Raw genomic sequence first — 22,666 nt, forward strand, 5'->3', positions numbered from 1 at the left:
CTCTTCCAAAGATTGAAGTCTCCAATGCAATGCATTTAATTCTTGCAAGCTGCCAATAAAGCACTTTAGGCAACACAGAACGCTGTGTCAGCAGTTGACATTTGCAGTGCAGAGTTTCTGCAGTGGCAGGAGGCAAAGGAAGAGGTGCATTTCCTTTATACTACAGGAGAGCTGAGGTTCCCAGATGTTTGCAGGTCATGTGACTCAGTCAAATACCTTGTCCCGTTTCAAGGACATTTTGGGCTCGACTTGTTAACTGCAGAACTTGGGACGTAAGAAGGTCACAATGTTTATCTTAATTTAGAAATAAAGTTAGGTCTCACCCTAACCTCAAACATTCTGCAGTACTCCCTGTGCTGCAGGGGAAAAGCAGATTTTACTGAACACTAAACTCCTCATCTTGGGCATAAATATATTTTAAGTGCTGTAAGTGAGACCTATTCTATTTTTAATAATATGACAAAAAACAGCAGACATCCAAACTACTGTTTTATAATTAGGCAAACATTCATGTATTCCTGGTGGATCTCTAGAAATCCCTCTTCGCTTCCTCTGACCTGTGTGATGTCAGCGAGCGGCTCTTCATCCTGGACCAGCATCTGGGCAAACTGCAGGCCTTGTTCTGGGTTGATGCGCATCACATTCCTGAGCAGAAAGATCCAGTCTGGAGTGTAGCCCACCTAGAACACAAAAATATATCTACATTACAATCAGGTTTTAGTGCAAGGTTTAAATCAATTAATTTAGTCTTATGTTCATTATACTTCATGGGGACATGTTTTCATTAAAAGCATGATTTAACCTTCTTTTGCAATATACTTTGAATACTTGAATTAGGAATAAGGGAAAGCTTTCTTCAAAAATGGCAATCAAATCTTTAAGAACTCAAATATCATCTCAGCCAGACAGACGTACCTTCTTGGCGTACAGGACGATCTTTGGGAACTGACCAGTCTCTGCAAAGCACTGGATGACTTTGTTGGGGACGTTGGCCCTCAGGTAGACACTGAGAGCCAAAGTGGGATCCACTGCCTTCACCAGGTCACCCAGCTCCTCCGAACACTCCAACTGAAACGCAGGACAACTAGTATCAGCACTGGAAGTAATTCAGGACCATTTTTAAACAAACAGTCATATAGTCTATGTTGTGTTTTTTTACACTATCTGTACAAGTTAAATGGCTAAAGAAAAAGGCTAAATGAGATGAGCAAATACATAATGAAAATACATTCAGAATACATCTAACATCTACAATGTTGCGCCAAATGACAAAAAGAGCATACTAAGGTTAAGAAAAGGAATAGCAAATGGGTTAAGAAAAACATTAAAAAATATGAATATATGCTGAATACATTTTTTTTGAAAATTCAAAACACACATGTATTTATATCCCCCATCTCAAATGATATTGTTTACAATTGAAGCAGCTAAGAACCACCCAAATCTACAGTTTCTAAGAGCAAATTCCTTACATAACTGATGTTCTCACATGATCCACAATAATAGTCGAGTCATGTAAACAAACAGGAAGAGCCTCTTCCTGTGACTGGAGGCTGAGATGGAGATCTGCAATACCTTGTCTTCCTTCAGCCACTTCTCCAGGAGCTGCTTACGTCCCTGCTGGAGGACAGGCCTGCAAAGCTCAAGGGACTCAAACTTGTTGAGTTGGCCCTGGTCCAACAGGATACCAAAGTACTGCAGCAAGGGAGAGGTCTGGCCTGGCTGGGTGGGAACGCCCTGGAAGCGACGAATGGTGTCCGGGGTTCGCAGGATACCCTGAGAGAAGAAAGGTCAACTGAAGGTGAGAGGAGATCTAAACGACTGATGAAGGCAAAATTATTGGGGAGAATATAACGGAATCCAGCAATATATACACAACCATGTGAATCTTATAGGGCAACAACAGGTGAATATCATAACATTTTTAACTAATAAATAAAGCCATAAAATTTCCCCAGTTGATTACTTGCATTAAGAAAATATTTATTTTGGATTACAAGTTTTCTGAAATGTTATGTTTAAATATGCAAATGAAGCATTAGCATTATATTACTAAGTATGTGCTGATTTGCATACATTTCTGGAACTTATTTAATTGACATGCTAAAGTTAAAGGTTTTTAATATGTTTCTCTCTTTGTATCACTCCAGCCATAAAAAAAATATTTAGGAGGAATCTACAGACACAATTACAAAAAGTAAAATAAACACGTAAATGTAAATTTTGGATGTTTTCTTTCCACAAGTCTGAAAGAAGACAAATGCATGAACAAAACATTAGTGCCTATTGCGTCTTGTCTGTCAGAGAGCTGTTGATTTGCCCCATGCTAACAGAATGCATACCTTTGGTGCATTGGCAGCAACCTTAGCAGCCTCTGAGTAGTTGCCGGCAGCAAACAGGTTGTTGAACTTGCGTGCAAAGAGCTCTTCACCACCAGCGAGGTTGTTGCGGACAGCTAGGCGGAGTGCTAGATCTGGATTTTGGAGCACGTTAGTGATGTAGGGGATGATGTTTTCTTCTTCCACACAAACTGACAGCACCTGTGTTGCAGGAACATAGATAATGTTGTAGTACAGTACACTAGAGACAAGACAACTCAGAAGTCATGCTGCCAGATTTGATCTTAACACTTTTTATTTGTATAAATCTGAAATAATAAATCAACACATTTCTTATTTGCATCTTGTGCCAGAAACTAGCAGAGTGGGCAAGCTCAGCTGAATATAACTGTGGGCAATAGCACTAAACTCCATTAAACACCGTCTGGCCTTGGGTTGTGGCTGCTGAATGCAAATGTATTATTAGTGGGTCAGTGTAACGCATGGCTTTTCTGAGCAGTCTGGCAACAGACACAGAAAGGAGAATGAGTCGAATGAAAGAGCTGGGTGGAAGGAGAGAGGAGGGGGGCGAAGGAGAAAGACAGCCAGTGTTGGCCCCTCTACAAACAAGCCCAGCAGGTCAGTGCCCCAGCTTTTAACACGGGTGACTAGACCTCATTCTTCCTGCCACTAAAGAGTCACCTACTTACTCTAACGTGGGTGGCCTAATTGGAGGTAGTTGAACTAAAAACATTGACAGAAAATAAGGAGTTAAAAATCCTTTAATGGATATTCTGTGTTCTACTCATCAGTCAGGGAGGATACAACAACAGTTCTCAACAAGAGTCAGATGACACATGATCTGTAGTATCAAGTGATACACTGGCACACACACAAATCGTAAAACTGCAGGGCAGACAAAGCAGGTCTCTGCCATGCTGATGACGTGGAAGATAGGGTGGAGGTCGTGATTGGATGACCAGCAGTAAGAGGATTGAGGGCACCAGGCTGTGCCTCCCACTTCACATCATGTGCTGCTGATGGGGGGGGGGGGCTTTTTTCACCTCTTGCTTTTTCATTTTCTCTCACTTATTTCCCTTCCGTCTTTCTGTCCCTCTCTAGTTTGTGTGCAGCAGTTGTGCGCTGCAGTTATCATCATTGCTTGTCAATGCATGGCCAGGCACATATACACTGTCCTGTCTGAGTCTCAGAGATCCTGATGCTGAGACTCAAACACACTTCGGTACTACGTCAAATGCCAAAATTCTGTATGCCAACTAGCCAAGTTGCAGTATATATCCATGTTTGACCAAAATGTCAGTTCTGTAATGTTTTTTGTTTAACCAGGGTTTTTCCCCCAGGGGTCTTACTTTGACTTTGTTTGCTTACCATCAACTTTAACCCAAATACTGGAATACCACAACACAAATATTCAATAACTTAACTTTCATTATATCATGCTGACCTTTTCCAGCAGAAGCACACAACTACACAGCCAACTAAAATATTATACAGCATTAGATAAAAACACTTCATCAAATGGTAAGCTTTTGTTCCTGAGTCCATATGTTGCTTGCTGACCAAAAACAGCAGCAGATTTAAAAGAAATGTATACTTAGTATCAAGTTGCCAATATTGTTGGTAACCAACCCACTTAAGCAGAGACACTGACAGTGGCCTATTATCTCTCAGATCACTTCTTCTGTGTGCATGCGATGTGTGTACTTCACTGCCCCGCCATACAGCAAGATCCGTCACTGCCTCAGATCAGCTTTCCTCCCTTCACTCAATTATTCATGCGTTGTGTGGCCTGGCTGGAACATTATTCATAAGCTGGCTGGATCCAGTTCTCCTCTCCGGTTCAGCTTTACAAAAGCAGTAAGACACAACCCTCTCTCTGTGTGAAACCCTACACCTTGGATTATTTATAATGGCTCCTGGCAAAGTCTGCGCTTGCGTGATGACGACAGACAAACAAGGAGTTGCTGTTATTACCCCATGCAACAACTGATGTTGAACATGTCTCATTTACATTCATTCCCATGCGTCAGATTTGCTGTACATGCGATTGCGTGATGACATAATAGGTCAATAATAAAAATGTGGTTCTGTTGTGGCTGTGTGTTAGAGGTTAGGTTCATCAATAACATTATACTTTGACATTAGTAAGACTGAGCAGCCATGCTAAACATGCATTTAATTTCCTTGAGCACAGGTTGATCTTACCTGTCCCTTCCTGTTAACCCCGATGATGCCTGCGGTGGCCTCATGTGGAGCAGTAACAAAGATGGTCTCTCCGCTGATGCGGTTCATGTAGATGCAGGTGCCTGTCTCCAAGTCATACAAGTGAATGTAGCCATATTTGGTAATAAGGAAAACCACATCTTGTTTGGAGCTTATCTGTCAAAAAAAGATGACATATTGTGTTTGTAATTATGATTATGGTGGGGGAAAAACATACAACTCACATAATCCAATATATGATCTTTCTATCAGCCAACTGATTTAACTTTGACTGAGCAGGCGCTGTCACTTTTTATTTGAACATGGGGGAAAATAAATACTTGAACTGTAATGACTTGTTCAAATTCAAAATGTACAGTCTATAAGCAGATAAAAAAAGTTTTAAGTTTGTTGTGTGGTCCAGCAGAGGGCATTCTTAAAAATCACTATCAGCCATACATATTGCATGCCCGATTATTATCAGTAAACTAATGAATAAAAACAGAGGACAACACTAGCGAGCAGAGCCGTCCTGGTCACACAATCACAACACAAAAAGGATGCGACTTCATAAAAAAAAAACTGCCTTTGCAAGTCAGGAGGTGTGCTACACTTAAGTGTCACGATATACCAGTGTTGACGATAACCGTAAAATAAATAAATAAATAAATATATATATATATATATATATATATATATATATATATATCCAGGGGCCTCTTAAATCATCTCTGTCTTTCTGTTCCTGCTTTGTCTCCCTCTCAACACTCCACACACAAATCAGCGTAATTATTTATTTTCTAAGTAAAATAGACAAAAGACACAAAAAGAAAAAAGAAAAATAGCATTACTGAATATATATTTTTGCTTCTAATTTCCTATAGATATTGCAATAATATCGTTGTTGGGAATTATTTTGGCCAAGATTATTGTGTAGTGAAAATCTGATATAGTGACAGCCTTAGTCAGATTCAGGTGGTCAATTCTGGAAATGTGCTCAAGACCTGCATGGCCACAGGGAAGTCATTCTGGGCTTCTGGAGGAAAGAACACATCCACTGCTTTCTTTGGAAATGGCTGGTTGCCAGTTGGTGGGGTCCCCACTTCAATGATATGCAACTGTGTCGAAGATAAAGACATAAGTGAAAAACAGACTCAGGGTTTGCAAAGAGACTGACATTAAAAATCTATGTTCTTAACACCAGTCACCTTCCCACCAGCTTGCCCTCTGACAGCGAAGCAGAACAAAGTTGACTCCTCTGTATTCCCCTCCATCTTGAACTGGGCGAAGCTGGCAGCATGGCCTTCAATAGGCTGAGAAACCTTTCTGTCAACAGAATAGAGCTGCATGGCTCCAACCACCCGGTTTTGCTGAAAAAGGCAAAACACACATTAAAGTGTATACAAATATATTTATAAAACTGACTGGATATCCAACACTAAAGCAACTGTATCTATGGTAACTTATCTTTGCAAACAGGCTATCTACTGTATATTCTCTGTGACGAAGGCAGGTTCAAGTGCTAACTTTTATAACTTAATATATGTGGTATTAAACTGTATTTACCTGGGCTGAGATGCCGATGAGCAGGAGCCATTTCTGCTTGGCGTCAGTGCGGTAGTTGATGATCTGGCAGCCTGCCAGGCTGGAGTGGCGGTCGAAGACTTTCACAGGCTGCGAGTCACCCTCCATGCTCCAGTGGTAGACGGCATTGTCAGTCACAAGTGCAACTGTGTTAAGGGAGATCCACTTCCAGAAGGTAACATCGTCCGTCATGGTGTGTGCCTTCATCTTGCTCTTCATCTCAATATTGAAGATCTGAAGGGTTTTGGAGGCTAGAAGTAGGAAAAAGGGGGCAGGAACCAGGCCCCAGAAGAACGTTATAGTCTCTGACAACAGTGTATCCAAACATACCAAAACATCCATAGGAAACACCAAATTTCAATAGAAAAGGGAGAGTCATATTTGAAATATTGGTAGTCATGACACAGAGGTCATCAAGCAACGACGCCATGACTGATAGAAAGGGGAAGCCATACATGCCGTAGTCGGAAATTGTGTCTTAGCTGAAGTGTAGTGAGACTAATTGGAAAGGAAAATTTAAATACATTTCGGCCTCCTCAGACGGTACAGTAGGAGTCACTGTCAACCATGTGCACTTCTAGCAAGTAAAATGCTCTATTTGTTTTTTACTATATCTCTATTGGTACATTATGAATAGGCAGGCCAAAATCACATAACTGCAAAGCCGTCTGATGCCTATAGAATTTTATGTAAATAAATTAGGTAAGCGTAAGGAGGAAAGTTATTTTCAATTTGCATTAACTTAACGAACAATCCAGTGAGCAAAACTAAGAGCGGTCTTAGAGTGTGAATAACTGAATACATGCATATCTTTTCTTAGCATAATGATTATAAATGAAGAATATAGACTAAGAAAGCCAGTATTTAACTAAACTGTCCACAGCTCTTTAAAAGAGGTAAATGTACTCAGTATATGTCATGTATTGTCATGTCCGACTACGTAGCCCTCCCCATCAAATGAACAGCCTTCATCAAGAGAAATAAAGCAGACAGAGGGTCGAAGCAAGAAACAACTCACAAAAAAGGCAAACACATCTGCATCCGAGTGAAATATAGAACGGTGGAATACAACAGAAGTACGACAGATACAGGCACAATTAAGGGCAAAGGGTATAATTTAAACAATTAGGAGATTTTTGGACAAGAGTCACAGGAAAGGTTTCCCATATTGATTGTGGTTGATTGCCTACAAAAGGTTCACTCACCTGCATGGTTTGTTTATTAGTTAGGGTTAATTTAGTGAGCTAAAGCTTTGATAAGAAGCAGTGTGTCTTCCTTGTTTGCTCATTATTCAATAATCATCAACAAAGTGAGAAAAAGCAAAGATCAATGCGTTGGCACAACTGCCAAGATCATTGTGCCATCAGTAAGCCATAGGATCAGAGTACAATAGGCAGTGTGGGGAATGGATCACTTGAAGCAGCAGCCAAATTTCAAAGAGCAAGCAAAGGGATTTTTAATTGATTTATGATGATAGGCTGTTGGGAGGTATGTGCGCATTGTATTTGTCCTTCAGAAATTGTTATACATGAAAAGGTTAGGGCTGGATACTGTCACATGAGGAGGTCGGCTGAGAAGCATCATTACGGTAGACTGAGCAGGGAAGACAGTGGGGGGGAAAGAGTGAAGAAGAGTCTACGCTGTCGCTGACCTTACGCTGACCTTATGCTGCATAATAATGAGGAAAAGACAGGTACTAAGCTTGAATTCTCCACACACTGTTGAGCTACTGCAACGGTTTCTTTTCACATAATCAAAATATATCCTCTGTAATCACACAACTCATGTGTCCTGAGGCTAATCAGAAATATGCAGAAATGTTACTGTATTTGTAGGACTTCTCAGGTTTCTTTTTAAATACTTAAATTGCATTTTCTCCCTTTTTCCTCTGTTGTTTTGCAGTAAGCATTTACTATGGCATATTGTCTGAGCTGTTTTATAGCTAACTGGGGTGATCAGTGTCTTCGCAGCATTTGGTATAAATGTGAAAAATGTTATCACAGTGAAAGTGGATTTAAACCAATCTGCTTTTTCTGAAAGACCGAAACTTCTGTCTGCATGTCACATGTTTGTCAGCAATAAGCTACAAATACAAAAGTTCAGCACAAAATGTATGACTGCATATTGAACCACGTTTGTAGTAGAGTAAACAAAGAAAGGTTGTTGAACTCATTTTAAAACCAATACATTCAAATGGAAGGGGGCCAATTTAAAACAAATGCACACCTGTAAAGTTCTGTTACCATCAACCCTGCAGCCTTAACCTGACAAAAATGACTTTCTACCACATACTACCTCATCATTCCTCACTGTTAGTAGTTGGCACAATTATCAATTATTATTAGTCAAATGAGCTGGGATAAATACTCTTGTCATGTCAAAGCCCTAATTATAATTTTAAGTGATCAAAATATCATTGCTTTACAAGGAAACTTTAAGGATCAAAGGGCCTTTGTCATCCACTAATTTCATAGCATGAAACAGTGGGGAGATAGTTTAGCCAACAATCCTAAAACATAAGCCATGTGGCTCATGAAATATTTTAATAGTTGGGAAGGGACCGAGAGCTGAACACAGACAGCAAGGCACAAGGCTTTTGGGCTGTAGGATCAGCTGCACAGAAAGTGCTCGTTACACTACTTGTCACAGCCTGACTAGCAAACCTCACAGGTTATTATCCAAAATCTCTTCTTGACCCAGTTCACTCCTCATCTGGGACTACTTATGATAGAACCTTGAGATTGCTTTTAGCTTTGAAAGGAGCTTTATAAATACAATTTATTATTATTAACGACGTCCCAGCAGTACACGTCAAATCAATGCAGCTATCAGTTGCCATTAGACTTCCCACACAGGTTACAAGTCAGCGCATCAACTCTACACTCTACTAAACTCAACCAAAACTCTAAATTCATTCTTGGTATATAGAGAACCACAAGTTTGGCAAAAGTTGCTAAAGGAATTAAGAACTATTAAAAAAAAAAGTGAAACAACAGGTTTGGGTAAGAAGACATGAATTTCAAATGAAAATTGAGAAGAAATGTGAATTAAAATGAAATAATTTTTACCCATAGCATTACCACGTGTAAAACAAGTTCTAAATCACTTGAACATGTAATACAATGATGGAATGCCAGCAAGCTATAAGGCTGTGAAAGCTAAATCCTGTTTACGAAGAAACATTTTTCATGGCCTAGATGTGGAAGAAGGTCCAAAGAATTATCCAGAGATGGGTTCAGATGTGTGAAAAATATTAAAAGTTAGAAAATTAACATATAGGCTTTAAGAGCATTGGACCAAAACCTGAGTTTAAAGTGTCCAATGGTACACAATGGTGGATAAAGTCATGCCAGCTGTAATCAATATAGTCTGTGCTTCATTTGTTTGCTGCATTATATTGCTGATTGGGATAATTTCATAAATACTGTCTTAACTTAAACAGGATTTTACTTCCACAATGTAGTAGTTAAATTTCAACTCACCGTCTGCAAACACATAAGAAAGCAGTAAAGGAAAAAAAAGAACATAGAAAAGACAAAAACAAAAAAAACGTCAAAGCAATCATGGATGCTGGACAAAAAGAATAAAAATATGCTACTTGGAATTTTTACAGGACAAATGTTTGGGAAAAACATACATGTTGGCCAATAAAAACTACTTTACAGTGGAAAACTAAAGTAGCTGGATGTGTATGGACATACATAGAATTATTATTATTTATAAATACTTTTAAGTATTAAATGGATAATATTGCAATATTGAACAAACATGTCAGAACTGAAATCTGCAGGCCCATTACAGGGTGTTAGTTAAAACACAACACTGAAATAATATAATGTAGTTCTCACTGATTTGGACAAATATGGCCTCTGCAATGCCAATACACTGCCTTACCTTTGAGTGCAATGACTTTGCTGGCTGGATTCATGATGGCGCTGTCGGCTGAGATGGGCCTGCGGATAGGTGTATTGGGGTCTGCCATGTCAATGATCACCACCTGAGACTGTTCGCCCACCTTCTCCCGGATACAGATGAACTTATCCGACTCCATGGTTAGGGTGCTGAAGCCTATGTTGGCCGGATTGATCCCTAAGTTTTGGAGCTAAGAGAAAAGGGGAAAAAAGAAGAGGGGGGGTTAGGTTGAATAGAAATAGACTACAAAAGGTTACAGTTGAATATAATTTGCAAAGAAAATTTGTTGAAAATATAGAGATCTCATTCTTCCTGCCATCTCCAGGCTGTCATTTCACAAGAGGTAGTTTAATTTAATTAAGCTGTATAGAGTGGTGCTGGGGTGACGTATTTTTGATGGCCGACCTGGAAGTTAGCATCGCCCTGGTTCCCTCGACAAAAAGCCAATGGGATTTTTCCAATGGATTTTTGCAGAAAATAAGCTCTGTGGAAATAAACGTCTATGATACTTACACGTTTTGTTGAGCAGGATTATCTCCATATTAACGGCACTTTTGATTTTTAAGCATAAATGCAAATCGCCAGAAGTAAAGCACTAACGTTAGGCTATAAACGAACTACACTACAGTTGCATGACTTCACGTCCCCACCACTAAGCAAAAGTCCGACTCATATTTGCCGTGATGATGTTGAGTAGTCTCAACCGTTGTTTTAAAGACCAATTGAAGCATCAGAAATTCACATGTTGGGTATTTACTGAAGTATTTTATGTTGTAGACCAAAACGTTAAAACTTTCTTAAGATCTTATTTCAGGCGTCTAAAAAAAACCCATTCAAAAAACACATTGACTGAGACTAGGGAACCGGAAGTGCTAAAATGCTAACTCATTTCCGGGCTTTAGGACTCATTCCTGCACCACTCTATTTGGCAAGAGATGTCCAGGAATGTGATGAAAAAAAAAAGTGAGAAGAAAAAAAGACATACTTGTCAGACAGTAGGAAGTGACTTTCAAGTGTTTCATAGTGTCAGGATGCTTGCGAGCCCCAGTAACATTATACACAGTAATTATGATTTATAACAGTCTAATTAATTTAAATTCCCAGCACTGACCAAACAACAACAGTGTCCAATAAGAAGGCTTTGACTGTGTGGTCAGCTGCTTTGCACTAACGCAGCCAGCCGATGAGGTCACCAAGTAAAGCCTGACACTGAGCAGCAGCTCTTTGGACAAATGGAGCTACTCGCAATGGTTAGGGAGCTGGACTGGGTGGAGGACTAATCCAACGCCAAGTTCTCAAAGCATGAGCCAAAGACAACTACAACCACTTTAAACAACACTGTAGTCTCACTATAGTCTGAATAACAGCAGCTGAACAAGGTCTGACTTCTTGCAACTTTTGTCAAGGCTACGAGTAGTACTATTGTTGCATAAAGACAATTTTAACACCCAACTGTCCTGAAAACCAATTGTGATAAAGGATAAACACTAAATTGAATCAACCAACAAAAGTATACAACAGTTCAGCGGTGTGGCCTCAGTTCCCCTGACTTCCCTGGTATCCCAGCAGAACAAACAATGCTTTACAGGACATAAAGAGGTTTAACCTGCATAAAAGCAAAAGCCTGAGGATATGGGTGAAATGCTTTGCAGCACATAACACCAGCGAGCTCTGCAGCCTGGTTTACTGCCAATGCTGGAAACAGGGCATCCTGCCTGCCTCACACAAACCCTGACACAGCACTACCTACGGAGAGTAGTGCCAAAACAGCTCTGGGCAGGAGTGTCAAGACTATAGTACCAACACAAACCATGTATCAATGGTTACCATTCTAAATTAAAGCACTTGAAACCAGATTTTAACAATAACAATGAACAAATCACAAAATGCAAATCAATACACAAACAGTTCAGTGTCTTATTGCCAACACATTGCACGTAGCAACACTGCTGTGAAGCTAACACGAAGGAAATGAAACTAACAAAAACATGTCCTATAGATCATGTTTGCTGTTGCAACTTCCTGTATTTTCGCAACCTATCAGCAATACTCCACAGTTGTACAAATGTTGTATAAATACCTAAACTTTCTGGATGATGATTCCTGCCATATTAATTTGGCATAAACCAGATTATATTATTTCTACAGATTTAAAAATCATATGACCTTGAAAATGTATTTACAAACAAAAGGAATAAATATAAACAAATAGAATTACTTACTTATTAAGACTTTACCGTGTTACCCCTACATTGTCGCGGGGTGCAGCCCACCCCAATAAAAGATAAAAACTAAATATTTTATTTACCTAATGTCACGAGAACCGATACATCAGTGCCAGATGCCAATAATCGGAAAACCTGACTGTACTCATTTTTCTACAGTACCATATTTTCAGGGCTCTAGATGTCATTGTCCCGTCATCCCGGGGATGATAGAAAATGTGTTGGGGACCCAGTAAACTAAATATCGACCCTTTTTTTCATGTTAATATAGGCAAGAGGAAAGCTAGTTAATGATCAGAGGTTCCATAAAGTTGCTTAATGGTAAGTTCAAGCAAAAATTAGTATTGGGCGAAGGAAAATTATAACTTACTGTGGAGGCTCCCCATAGTATAATTTGTCCAGCCACAGTTTCATATTGAACCAAAATACTTTCCTCCCTTTTAACGGATGGGCTCACTGGCACTCGCCGGACACATTTCGTTGCGATGTCGGCAACCCACCTGACCAGTCTTGCAAACACGGTACAAGCACTACCATAGTGTGACATCACATATAAAGTTAAAAAGGTTTACAGTCATATGCAAAGTTTAAAAAAAGTTTCCATGTAATGAATTTCTCCTTCCACTCTGAACACCAAATACAAGGAAACACGAGGTATAAAGAAATACATACAAGAATAGAAATAATGAACACTACATACAATGTACAGAATAGAGAGCGATATGTGCACAATTATATTCAGATAGTGGGTAGCCTAAATGTCTGAGTGTGTGGTGTTAGGCAGGGGCAATGGATTGGATATGCATGTCTATACAAACAATGTTATGAAACAATTGTTTATAGAGCACACAATTGTTACCAGAAATAGTTTACAAGAGCACAAAGTTCTTCATAAATCTAATCTCTTATTTCTGCTCTCAAAGTGCACCAGATTGATTCATTTAACTTTAAAATGTGTAAAATGTTCCTAGATGGTCTGCGGTCCACCCACCATACGCAGTCTCACAAATTCTGTGGGAAACACTGCTGACTCCATGGCATTAGCTGAACAAGGAAATTCTTAAGACCTGTATTCTGCATTTCAAATAGTGATCATTAATGACTGCCGTATAGGTTAGCACATTTATAATCCGCCCCCACACACACACAATTAAAAATGTTAAATCGCAAGATGAATTGTGTGAACACAAATTGGATCTCGGCTAAAAAATAAAATAAAAACTACTAGGTTTGCCAGTCACAGCCACAATGTCCCCGTGGTTGGTGGAGTGTTCCTTTCAAGGCTTGCTAATGATAAAATGTGGCTCCAATGTCAACAATTTGACATAGTTGAGTCCTAATCAGCAAACAGACACCACAGTTCCAGGAATTGCTCAACGAAATGGGAACACCTTTTATCAATGACAGGACACACCCTCCTCTCAGCCTGCCCCACCCACATTCTTTCACTAGTGTGTAACCGGGTTCCCTCTCAATGACACTACAATAACTGACCTTACAGCACAAGTGTTACTACCAGCTCTGTGGAAAGAACTGAAAAGCAAACCGTCTAAAGCTAGATTTCACCAGTGTTTCATGTTTGTTTATTACTGTGGAGGTTGACAGTAAACGTCATTTAAGCTTCCATGCCCCTTATCGTTGCCATTGTCCGATACAGAAGCCTTGTTTACTAACCGTAACGCAACATTTATTTAAATACCAGACAAAAGGGAAAGAGCTTGCCGAGAGAATATACTTTCGACACTGAATACATCCGCTTTCAGTAATAAGTAGCAACAGATTCAGTTTTCTGTATCAGAAAACTTTATCACTATAAAAACTAGCCATCTTCCTTGAAATGGACTTACTAAACATGGATTAAAAAAATCTAATCAAAGCACATTCTTTTGTAACAATATCAGAAGATCCCATGTAGTAGCTCTGAGATCTAAAACTGTGAATTAACCATTTTAGACTTTCTTAAAATCTTCTCTCTAATCTCTGTTAAACAGACGGCGGTATGTCTACGTATTAGGCGGAAGAGGAGGGTCATCCTCCAGCATTACACAATCGTTTTCGCGACAGATTTACTTGATCTCTCTCTCTCTACACTCTACCATCTATTCTGGGATCAGCAGGAAGCACTTTCATTCACAATGAAAAGCATTCGTAAAACAGGAAAGAGCGGTATGGCATAATCACAATGAATATGTTACCTTAAGAAAAACAAAACAAACAGACAGCTGTTGCACTGTTTGAAGATTGACCACCACACCACAGTTTGTTCTGTCAGACTGGTTTGATTTCCTTATTGTAAGTCACTGCTGTGGGCAAACACTGCTGTGACATAAATGAGCAGGAATTTGGGTGAAAGCAGGTCAAACCAGTGGAGCTACAACCAATGTTGAAAATCATTTAGTCATCTAGGCTAGCCTGCCCAGGCCTTGGTTCTGCTGCTTTTAGCGCAGCTGTTAACACAAGCTTTCATGGGCAGATGCCAGTTAAAAACCTATGAATCAATCAACAGCTAATTAGCAACAGTGTAGCGAGAGGAGAGCACAAGGGAGACTGGACAGCAATCCAAGGGAAAAGTGAGAAGCAGAGTGTCATGTATACACTAGCACAGGGGTGCCCAAACTTTTTCCCTTGGAGGGCCAAAACTAAAACTTAATAGTGGGACACAGGCCAAAAGCAAACACCCATTTGTATTGTTAAGATACAAAATTGTAGTGGTACTAGCAAAATTGATAATAATGTATCCTACATATTCATAGAGCATTTTTAACTCACAAAAAAAAAAAAAAAAAAAGATCCGCTAGAAATATCTCCTGGGCCAAAACGAGCCGTATGCCGGCCCAAGTCCCCCACTTTGGGCAGCCCTTCTCTAGCACAATGATCAACAAACTAATATGGTGATTGTGTTCAACACATGTGGTTCAAAGCTTATTAAAAGAAAAAAGCACAGACTAGAGGGAGAACAACAGAATCCATTTACACAAGGACCTAAAGGCTAAAGTGGCAGAGACTAGGCCAGCTAGCCAGTGCAATGGCAGCAACAAATTGCCAGCAAGGCATTGTGACTCACTATTACACTATGCATTACTATCATTAGCCCCTTGACAAGCCTAACTAAGCCTCTATGCCCCCACTTTATTCTAATCACTGTCAGAACTGTCTTCAAAAGACATGACATTATAGTAGGGCATGGACTAAATTAGTGTTTTGCAAGGCAATATTTTTGCACCAGAGACAGTAAAATTGCCATGCAAATAAGTAAACAAATAACAGCCTCACTTAAAGCTGGGCAGCACGATATAGGAGAAAACTTTTTCTATGATAAATTGCAATATGAAAACAATACAGGATAATTCACCCTAAACAATATATTGTGTATAATAATAAAAACCCGGCTCTCTAGTCATAGATGGAGTTAAGTTAAATAAAGCTTCACAGCAGGAGCACATAGGGCAGGATAGGCTATTATTAGCACTGTAGAGAAGAACCAAAAGACATGAGCCCAAGTCCAAGCAAGTCTAGGGATCATTTATAGCATAATCTTGAAATCATTGTTGTATCACGTATCTTGTTTATGCTGCGAATATAATGCTTTGTTCAGAATCAGTTGCCAAAATAAATTCTTCTTTTTTAGTACCCATGCTGATTAATTGCTCAACAATGTTTCCTAGTGTCTGAAATAATTCAATGGAATTGCAACAAAGCACTTCAACCATAATGTGAAAACATTAACTTTGGCATAAAATTATTAGAACACTCTTGTATTTCTCTTTTGCATTGGACCCTTGACAGCTTCACTGCAACTGGTGCAATATCAGGCATTAAAACATTTTATGCAACTCTTGCCCAGTACATATAACCGATACATCATGATGCAGCCCTAGTGAGGATGTTTTCTTGCTCATTCGAGCTGATGCATAACATACAATCATCCAGCGCAGAGGACACGGTGCTCTCTAGTAAGGAAGGCAAACTGAGTAAATTCACATTCAAAGCCATACAATTGAGCTGATGGTTGCTTCTGAATCCTACAGAGATAAGAAATCCGCCAGCAGATTTGAAATATTCCTAACGACGCCAAGGGAGTCCCATCTGTTGATATAACCTGTATGCTCTTCCTTCAAAAAAAGGAAAGCAGCATCTTGTTCAGCAGAAAAAAGCCCTATGTGTGTCCCGCACATGTAAAGTTCAAGGCAGGGCAGGGAAGGATGTGCTATGTAATGTGCTGAGGCTTGCAGCACTTCATTGCTGTGCTCCACAACAGGAAACCAGGGACCCATTGTCTAACAGGACTGAAACAACAGGCCTGTCGAGGGCTGCCTCCTCCAGTACCATGTGATACTGGTGGGGAACATGTGACAAACCCAGGAGTGAGGCGCAAGAGGGCCGCCTTTACTGTTAAATACAAAGAAGTGGGGGAGAGAAGGAAGGAATGCATGCATTTCTTGACCTCATCCATCTCCACTCCAGTTCTGCTGAGGTGGTTTTGGGATTGCAGTTTCCTTTTCTCACAAATGCACGCTTTATCTTACATTTAGACAGTGCTGCAGAATGTCAAGTGTTCAGCAAATCAGTCACGAGATATCAGCTGGTCAGTTACTAGCACAGTTCAAAGTGCAACATGCAAACCTTGTAAGGTGATATTTAAAGAGCATGGCACCTTTCCACTAGGCAAACAGTAGGGATGTAATAGTACAGGTGTCAGAGCAAATAAAAATTACTCTCAAAAATAAATCTGAATCGTATGCATTTAGTGTCAGAACTGCCAGTTTTAAGCCCCATCTTTTAAGAGTTTAGGGAACTGAATCCTTTCTCATACCACAAACATCTCATTTAAAACTATCAACAATGATCTGAATTAACTTGACTTTAACTTTTTTTCATTCCCTAATATTAGCATTCTGGGCAAATTTAGAAATTGTATTCACAAAGTTAACTGCTGGGATCTGAGGATACCGTGCCCACTTCACTAAGGTATACCCCTAAAGGATGTTTAAAATGGAAAGTTAGGTTCTCATTTTAATATTTGCCTTAGTTTCCTCTTCCAAAAGCATTGATGACTCTGGGTTCTACAACCTGCCTGATGCTCTGCTCATGTGGCTAACCCTGTTTGATGAAATGTGCGAGTAAATTATGTTCTCAGCGGTTATGAATGACAGTCTAATCGTCTAAAATAGAGTGATGCCTGGTCATTTTAGTATTATGTATACAAGATATGTAAATACACATTTTATGTATGATACCACCATTACCAAGTGTTCTGGGGAGAATGTAAACTACATATTACACATTTAACAAAAGGTTTCTTGGTGGGTGTTTTGTAAGTGCTTCATCAAGGAGTTAACTGATGAAATGTTTTGTAAGCATAACAGATTATTGCATATACTTACAAAACATCCACATATGCAGAGAAAGTGAATTAACAGTAACATGTCATTATGGACAGTGCATTTGTGAAATACTGTGATGAATGATCACACTGTTTGATAAACTTAGGCTTTTCCCTCCACAAATCATCAACAGAGCCTATTTGGGACAGAAAAGGAAACCTGGCTTGTCAAACCCTGCTTACTAAATAATATATGCAAGGAAGACTTTGTCAACAAAGAATGGGCACTATGTTGTCATTACACAAACAGGATCAAGAGTCATTTTTAATTATAACAGACAGCCAACTTCCAGGTAGGGATGGGTATCAAGGACCTGTCTTAAATTGATACCGATTCCTGCTAGGATAAGAGTTAAAAGTAAAGCGCATGACAAACTGAGTGCATATACTATGTTGTATGGGGGCCTAAGTTATAGATATTTTACATGACACTTGTGCAATTGAAGTTCTTTAACTGGAGTCTGCACTAAACTATATAAATGGATGATATATAAAAATGCAAGCTATGCAAGTCAGCCGGATGACAGAAGACACACACTTGCCAAGTTTGAGAGAGAGAGAGAGAGAGAGAGAGAGAGAGAGAGAGAGAGAGAGAGAGAGAGAGAGAGAGAGAGAGAGAGAGAGAGAGAGAGAGAGAGAGAGAGAGAGAGAGAGAGAGAGAGAGAGAGAGAGAGAGAGAGAGAGAGAGAGAGAGAGAGAGAGAGAGAGAGAGAGAGAGAGAGAGAGAGGAGAGAGAGAGAGAGAGAGAGAGAGAGAGAGAGAGAGAATCATGTGTGCAAGCGTCATTTAAAAGACAAAAGTGGGATACAACAAATCATTACTTGGCACATAACATTTCTAAAGTTCATTTTAGTGGCAACACACTTATATAAAATGTATATTTTAGAATGACAACTGAGACGCATAACATCTTGATATGAGAGTGGTTTCACACTTACCACATTTCAATTCAAATGGACAATAAATGTATCACCCAGCCTTTGATATTTCTCCGTGGTAATCCACAACAATATATACAACGATGGGCAGCATACATAAACTTCTCAAGACATCTTCATATGGTATACTAGTATCTTAAACTATATGCAAAACAGGAGTTCTTTGATTTGTTTTAGGAGACATGGTGCAAATAAGAGTTATCTGAACCCACTCGCACAAAACAATCTTAATGTTAGCTCTAATTGCCTAAAAATACCCAATTTGTAAAATTACATGGCCAGTTAGGAATTCATCACAGCAGCCTTGTGGAGTAAAGTTTCTCAAACAAATGTTTTGTTGAAGCACAAGTTTAAAATTATAGTTAGTATGAAGTGATTATTTTTAAATATACATAGTAGCTTTTATGTACAGAGCAAACTGAATATAGTGGCCCTGTTTATCTCTTGTTTGCAGAGTTGCAATATGGTGGGTAATCAATTTATTTAGTAATTTATCAGGCTCAACTTGGGAACAACCTCCTGTATCTAAAGCTGATTTGCTGAGCATGCATGCTGTGATAGCTGTGTAAAAAGATCATGACAGCACCAAAGCAGCCATAAAACCAGCTTATGGAGGTTAGTCTCTCCAGGATCCTGTGACTCCACTGCATCAATAAGCTACGATAACTTCCTTCCTGCTACCTTGGTGCTTTTGTGGTGAGCATCCAGTATCTTATAATACCTCACAAACTCTGTCCATTAACAAGATTAATGGACAAACTCATTAGAGAAAACCAACCAGAAATAAGCCAACAATTGAGAGAATTTATCCTGACACATATTTAAGGTCATATCTACCAGCTTTAATTTTCTGCATGATCTGCTCAAGTGTGAAACATGCATGAAACAGCAGATGCGGGTCATGCATTAGTGATAGTTGCTGAGATCTTTGGGGAGTTGATAAGTCACACAAAATGACCTTGTGATGTGCCAATGACACAAATCAGGGAAAGCAAACACTTCATATCACAGAGTGCTGTGAGTAATGTGAACAAAATGTAAGCAGTTATTGTATTATGAAAACATAACAAGAAGCTACTTGACGTTCCATTAGAAATAAACTGGTTCCTTGAATGAAATCTGATGGTTGAGTTCAAAAGCTATAAGTATGATTTTACTACAAAGTTCAATTTTAATTCAGTGCCACAGTAATTCACCACTTCTGTATAGCTCTCTTTTCACTCCACTTCTGCAATAAATAGGGCTACCAAAGACACAAATTATTCCATAATCATTTCATTGTAACTGTATGTACAAAAGACCCTTGCATAGCTCTGTAAAGCTCAGTCTTCATATATTATCTTGTAGTAGGCCAAAATAACTTAACTGATGTTAAATTAAGATGACATTAACACATAGTGCTGTGCTGCACTGTGACTTTGGTGAATTCTTTAAGGAATTTTTACACGTGTCTTTTGTTGCATCATCTTCAACAGCAAACAAAAATGACAACATTTGAGGACAGCATTCACTTGCTTCGAAAAAGAACAACCAAGGTGATCATTTCTCAGTAGCAGATAGAAATAAAAAGATCAGGAGGACTAGGTTCAAACATTCACTGTTGAGCAGTCACTGGACTACATACTGAAAGTCACAATCTAGTCCAATGGTAGTGACCCTGACCTTTGACCTCACTTCAAGGATCAGTGTCAAAACACTTTTTTTATATTATGTAATTAGTGTTGAGCAGAGACTGGGCTTCTTAGAAATTAAGGAAACAAAACAAGTAAATTGTCTACATTTAGCCCAAAGTCATTATTCTCATAAGCCTGTGAAACCCAAAGCTGTTTGTGTTCATACAAGGCTAAAAACAAAAAAGTTTGACCATACAAATTATTTTCTTGACGCCAAGACGTCATCTGAGGTTTGACAGAAACACCAAAAATCACTATAATTTATTCATCACATCTTGAAAGTCAGCACTCCAGACTGAATCCATAAGCTTGGAGAGCCATGAATGTTTCCACTTCCTCAACCTGACCTACTGGCAGATTTATTGGGGTTATATTAAAAGGTGTGGCCATTTAAACCAAGAGGCAAGCTCAATCCATTTAGAACACAGGACTGCACAATCAAGGAAACCACCTGTTTTTCTAGGATTAGAAAAATGTTTAATACCAGCTTTATTACTACCTTACCAAGGGGACAGTTTGCCTAACAGACAACAGAAACATATTAACAGAAACAGAAGTCATTCTCGATGAATACTTGATCCTCAGCCAACTTTGGCAAAGTCATTCAACATGGGTAGACGGGGAGTTGTCGGCAAGCAAACACCACATGACCAATTCTACAACCGACCAACGTGATTATCCTCTTGAGGTCGGGTAATGACTTCAAAAGTTATAAGACAATGGATATTTTTTTAAATATGTAAACGACACACAAATAAGTTAACAGTAATGGTGGAAATATTTAAACTTTTTATTAAGCTGTCAATGTGTCATGACAAGTGTACATAATGCGGTTCAACAATGTCAGTGCAGGTAACAAGATAATGAACAACTATTAAGCTATATTTCTACCATTCATACTTATCGCAGCATTAACAATCCCCATTTGTACTATAGCAGTGTGTAACGTTAATCTGAGAAAACGAATACTTTTTCTGAGAATGTGTTCAAGGCCGATATAATTTAACGTTATAAGAAAGGGCTGGGATAAGATAACATTTCTGAAAACGACCTTGTAGCAATTTGTATGTACCTTCGGTTTGTGTATTGCAGACTTTTCGTCATTTATGTCACGAACAAGGGTGGCTAGTCAAAGTGTTAGCAAGAAGGCTAGATGCTAACTAAGATAAACGTCATCCACCCTGCCAAGCTAGTTAGCATAGCTCGTATTAGCTAACTCAGTTTGTTAGCAATCCTTAATTTGTGTTTGAGAAGTCTGTGGAGCCGTTGATAATCTCGTACAGATTACGAATGAAAGACAAACTTCACCTAATAATTTAACCGTTCATTCATCCACATACCTGCAGGTGCTCCTGAAAGCGAATAGGCAGTATCTGAGCCATGGCGGTTCCTCTCTCACTCTCCTCCGGTTTCTTCTAATGCTAACAAACTACGGCTTCTTCTCTCTGATCCTAGCCGGACAGCCAGGGGCCTCTAGTCTAAAATCCCAATTAATTAATTCTAAGCCTTGTGTAAAACGAGCTGTCAGTGTGACGGTACTTTATTATTCGTCCCTAAACTGTTTACTTGCGGGCTTCCCCTGGCTAACAACTGACTGCCGCTACACCGACTCCCTGGACCTGCAATGGCGGTGGAGGTTGGTCTGCAGAGAAAACATCCCGGAAATGGAAGTCCACTCAATGAGGCGGATGAATACAGAGTCACACTTTTTTTAAAAGTGCATCATGGCGTGTATAATTATTATTTCCTTGCTACATTTTAGAATATTTAATATATATTTGATATTATCTTTGAAATAACAAACAACAACACAAGACTTAGACATAAAAAATATATAAAAATAAATGTAGAACTGGAACTACTTCTTTCTATTCGCCCTTTGATTTTTGCCACATCATTCGTCTTTGTAAATTAACGTCAGTCCTACGTGTTGTTCCTCTCAGCCAATCAGAACACTCTCAACCCAAGCCAGAAATTCAACTTTATCTTGTTCTCAATAACAAGATATTTAACATTAATTATATTTAAATTAGGTTGCATATGCTCCCAGTCAGTGTGCTCCACATGCTCTATTATCATATGATCATAAATCAACATTTATTTGCCTTCTGTTAGACATCACTGAAATGAAGCTGCTGATCTGGACACATTGCTGACAAAAATATCAACGACAAACCTTTTATATGTACATAAACGTGTGCATAGTATGTGTTTGATAATGTCACATGACATATACTGTAGCATTTATTACAACCGTTTTTGTGACACAAGTAGATAAGTAGACTGGTTCTTACTGACATAGTTGTCCTACATCAGCTATTATTCCATTCAAAGCTAGCAAGCAATGCAAAATATGTACTTTTTATACCTTTATCCTTACACTGAAATGCAACTTAAAATGTAAAAAAAT

At 39.1% G+C, this 22,666-nt stretch overlaps 1 protein-coding gene across 3 annotated transcripts in view; it reads right to left on the reverse strand.

Moving 5' to 3' along the window:
- cltca (clathrin, heavy chain a (Hc)) overlaps positions 1-21,914 on the reverse strand; it is a 37,209-nt gene extending 15,295 nt beyond the window's left edge. Inside the window, exons 1-11 of one of the 3 annotated variants that reach the window (XM_029449051.1) lie at positions 21,597-21,912; positions 10,020-10,227; positions 9,608-9,610; positions 6,108-6,376; positions 5,750-5,911; positions 5,546-5,659; positions 4,545-4,718; positions 2,343-2,540; positions 1,576-1,776; positions 916-1,068; positions 558-680 (exon numbers count right to left, since the gene is read on the reverse strand). In XM_029449051.1, the coding sequence (XP_029304911.1) occupies positions 558-680; positions 916-1,068; positions 1,576-1,776; positions 2,343-2,540; positions 4,545-4,718; positions 5,546-5,659; positions 5,750-5,911; positions 6,108-6,376; positions 9,608-9,610; positions 10,020-10,227; positions 21,597-21,638 (1,647 nt within the window). In that variant the 5' untranslated portion in view covers positions 21,639-21,912. Of the gene's footprint in view, positions 1-557; positions 681-915; positions 1,069-1,575; positions 1,777-2,342; positions 2,541-4,544; positions 4,719-5,545; positions 5,660-5,749; positions 5,912-6,107; positions 6,377-9,607; positions 9,611-10,019; positions 10,228-21,596 lie in introns of all 3 variants that reach the window. The other 2 variants (XM_029449053.1, XM_029449052.1) reach the window with 2 other exon arrangements.
- Between the last annotated feature and the right edge of the window lie 752 nt (positions 21,915-22,666).

Source organism: Cottoperca gobio, chromosome 14 (genome assembly GCF_900634415.1).
Source record: "Cottoperca gobio chromosome 14, fCotGob3.1, whole genome shotgun sequence".
Lineage (NCBI taxonomy): Eukaryota > Metazoa > Chordata > Actinopteri > Perciformes > Bovichtidae > Cottoperca > Cottoperca gobio.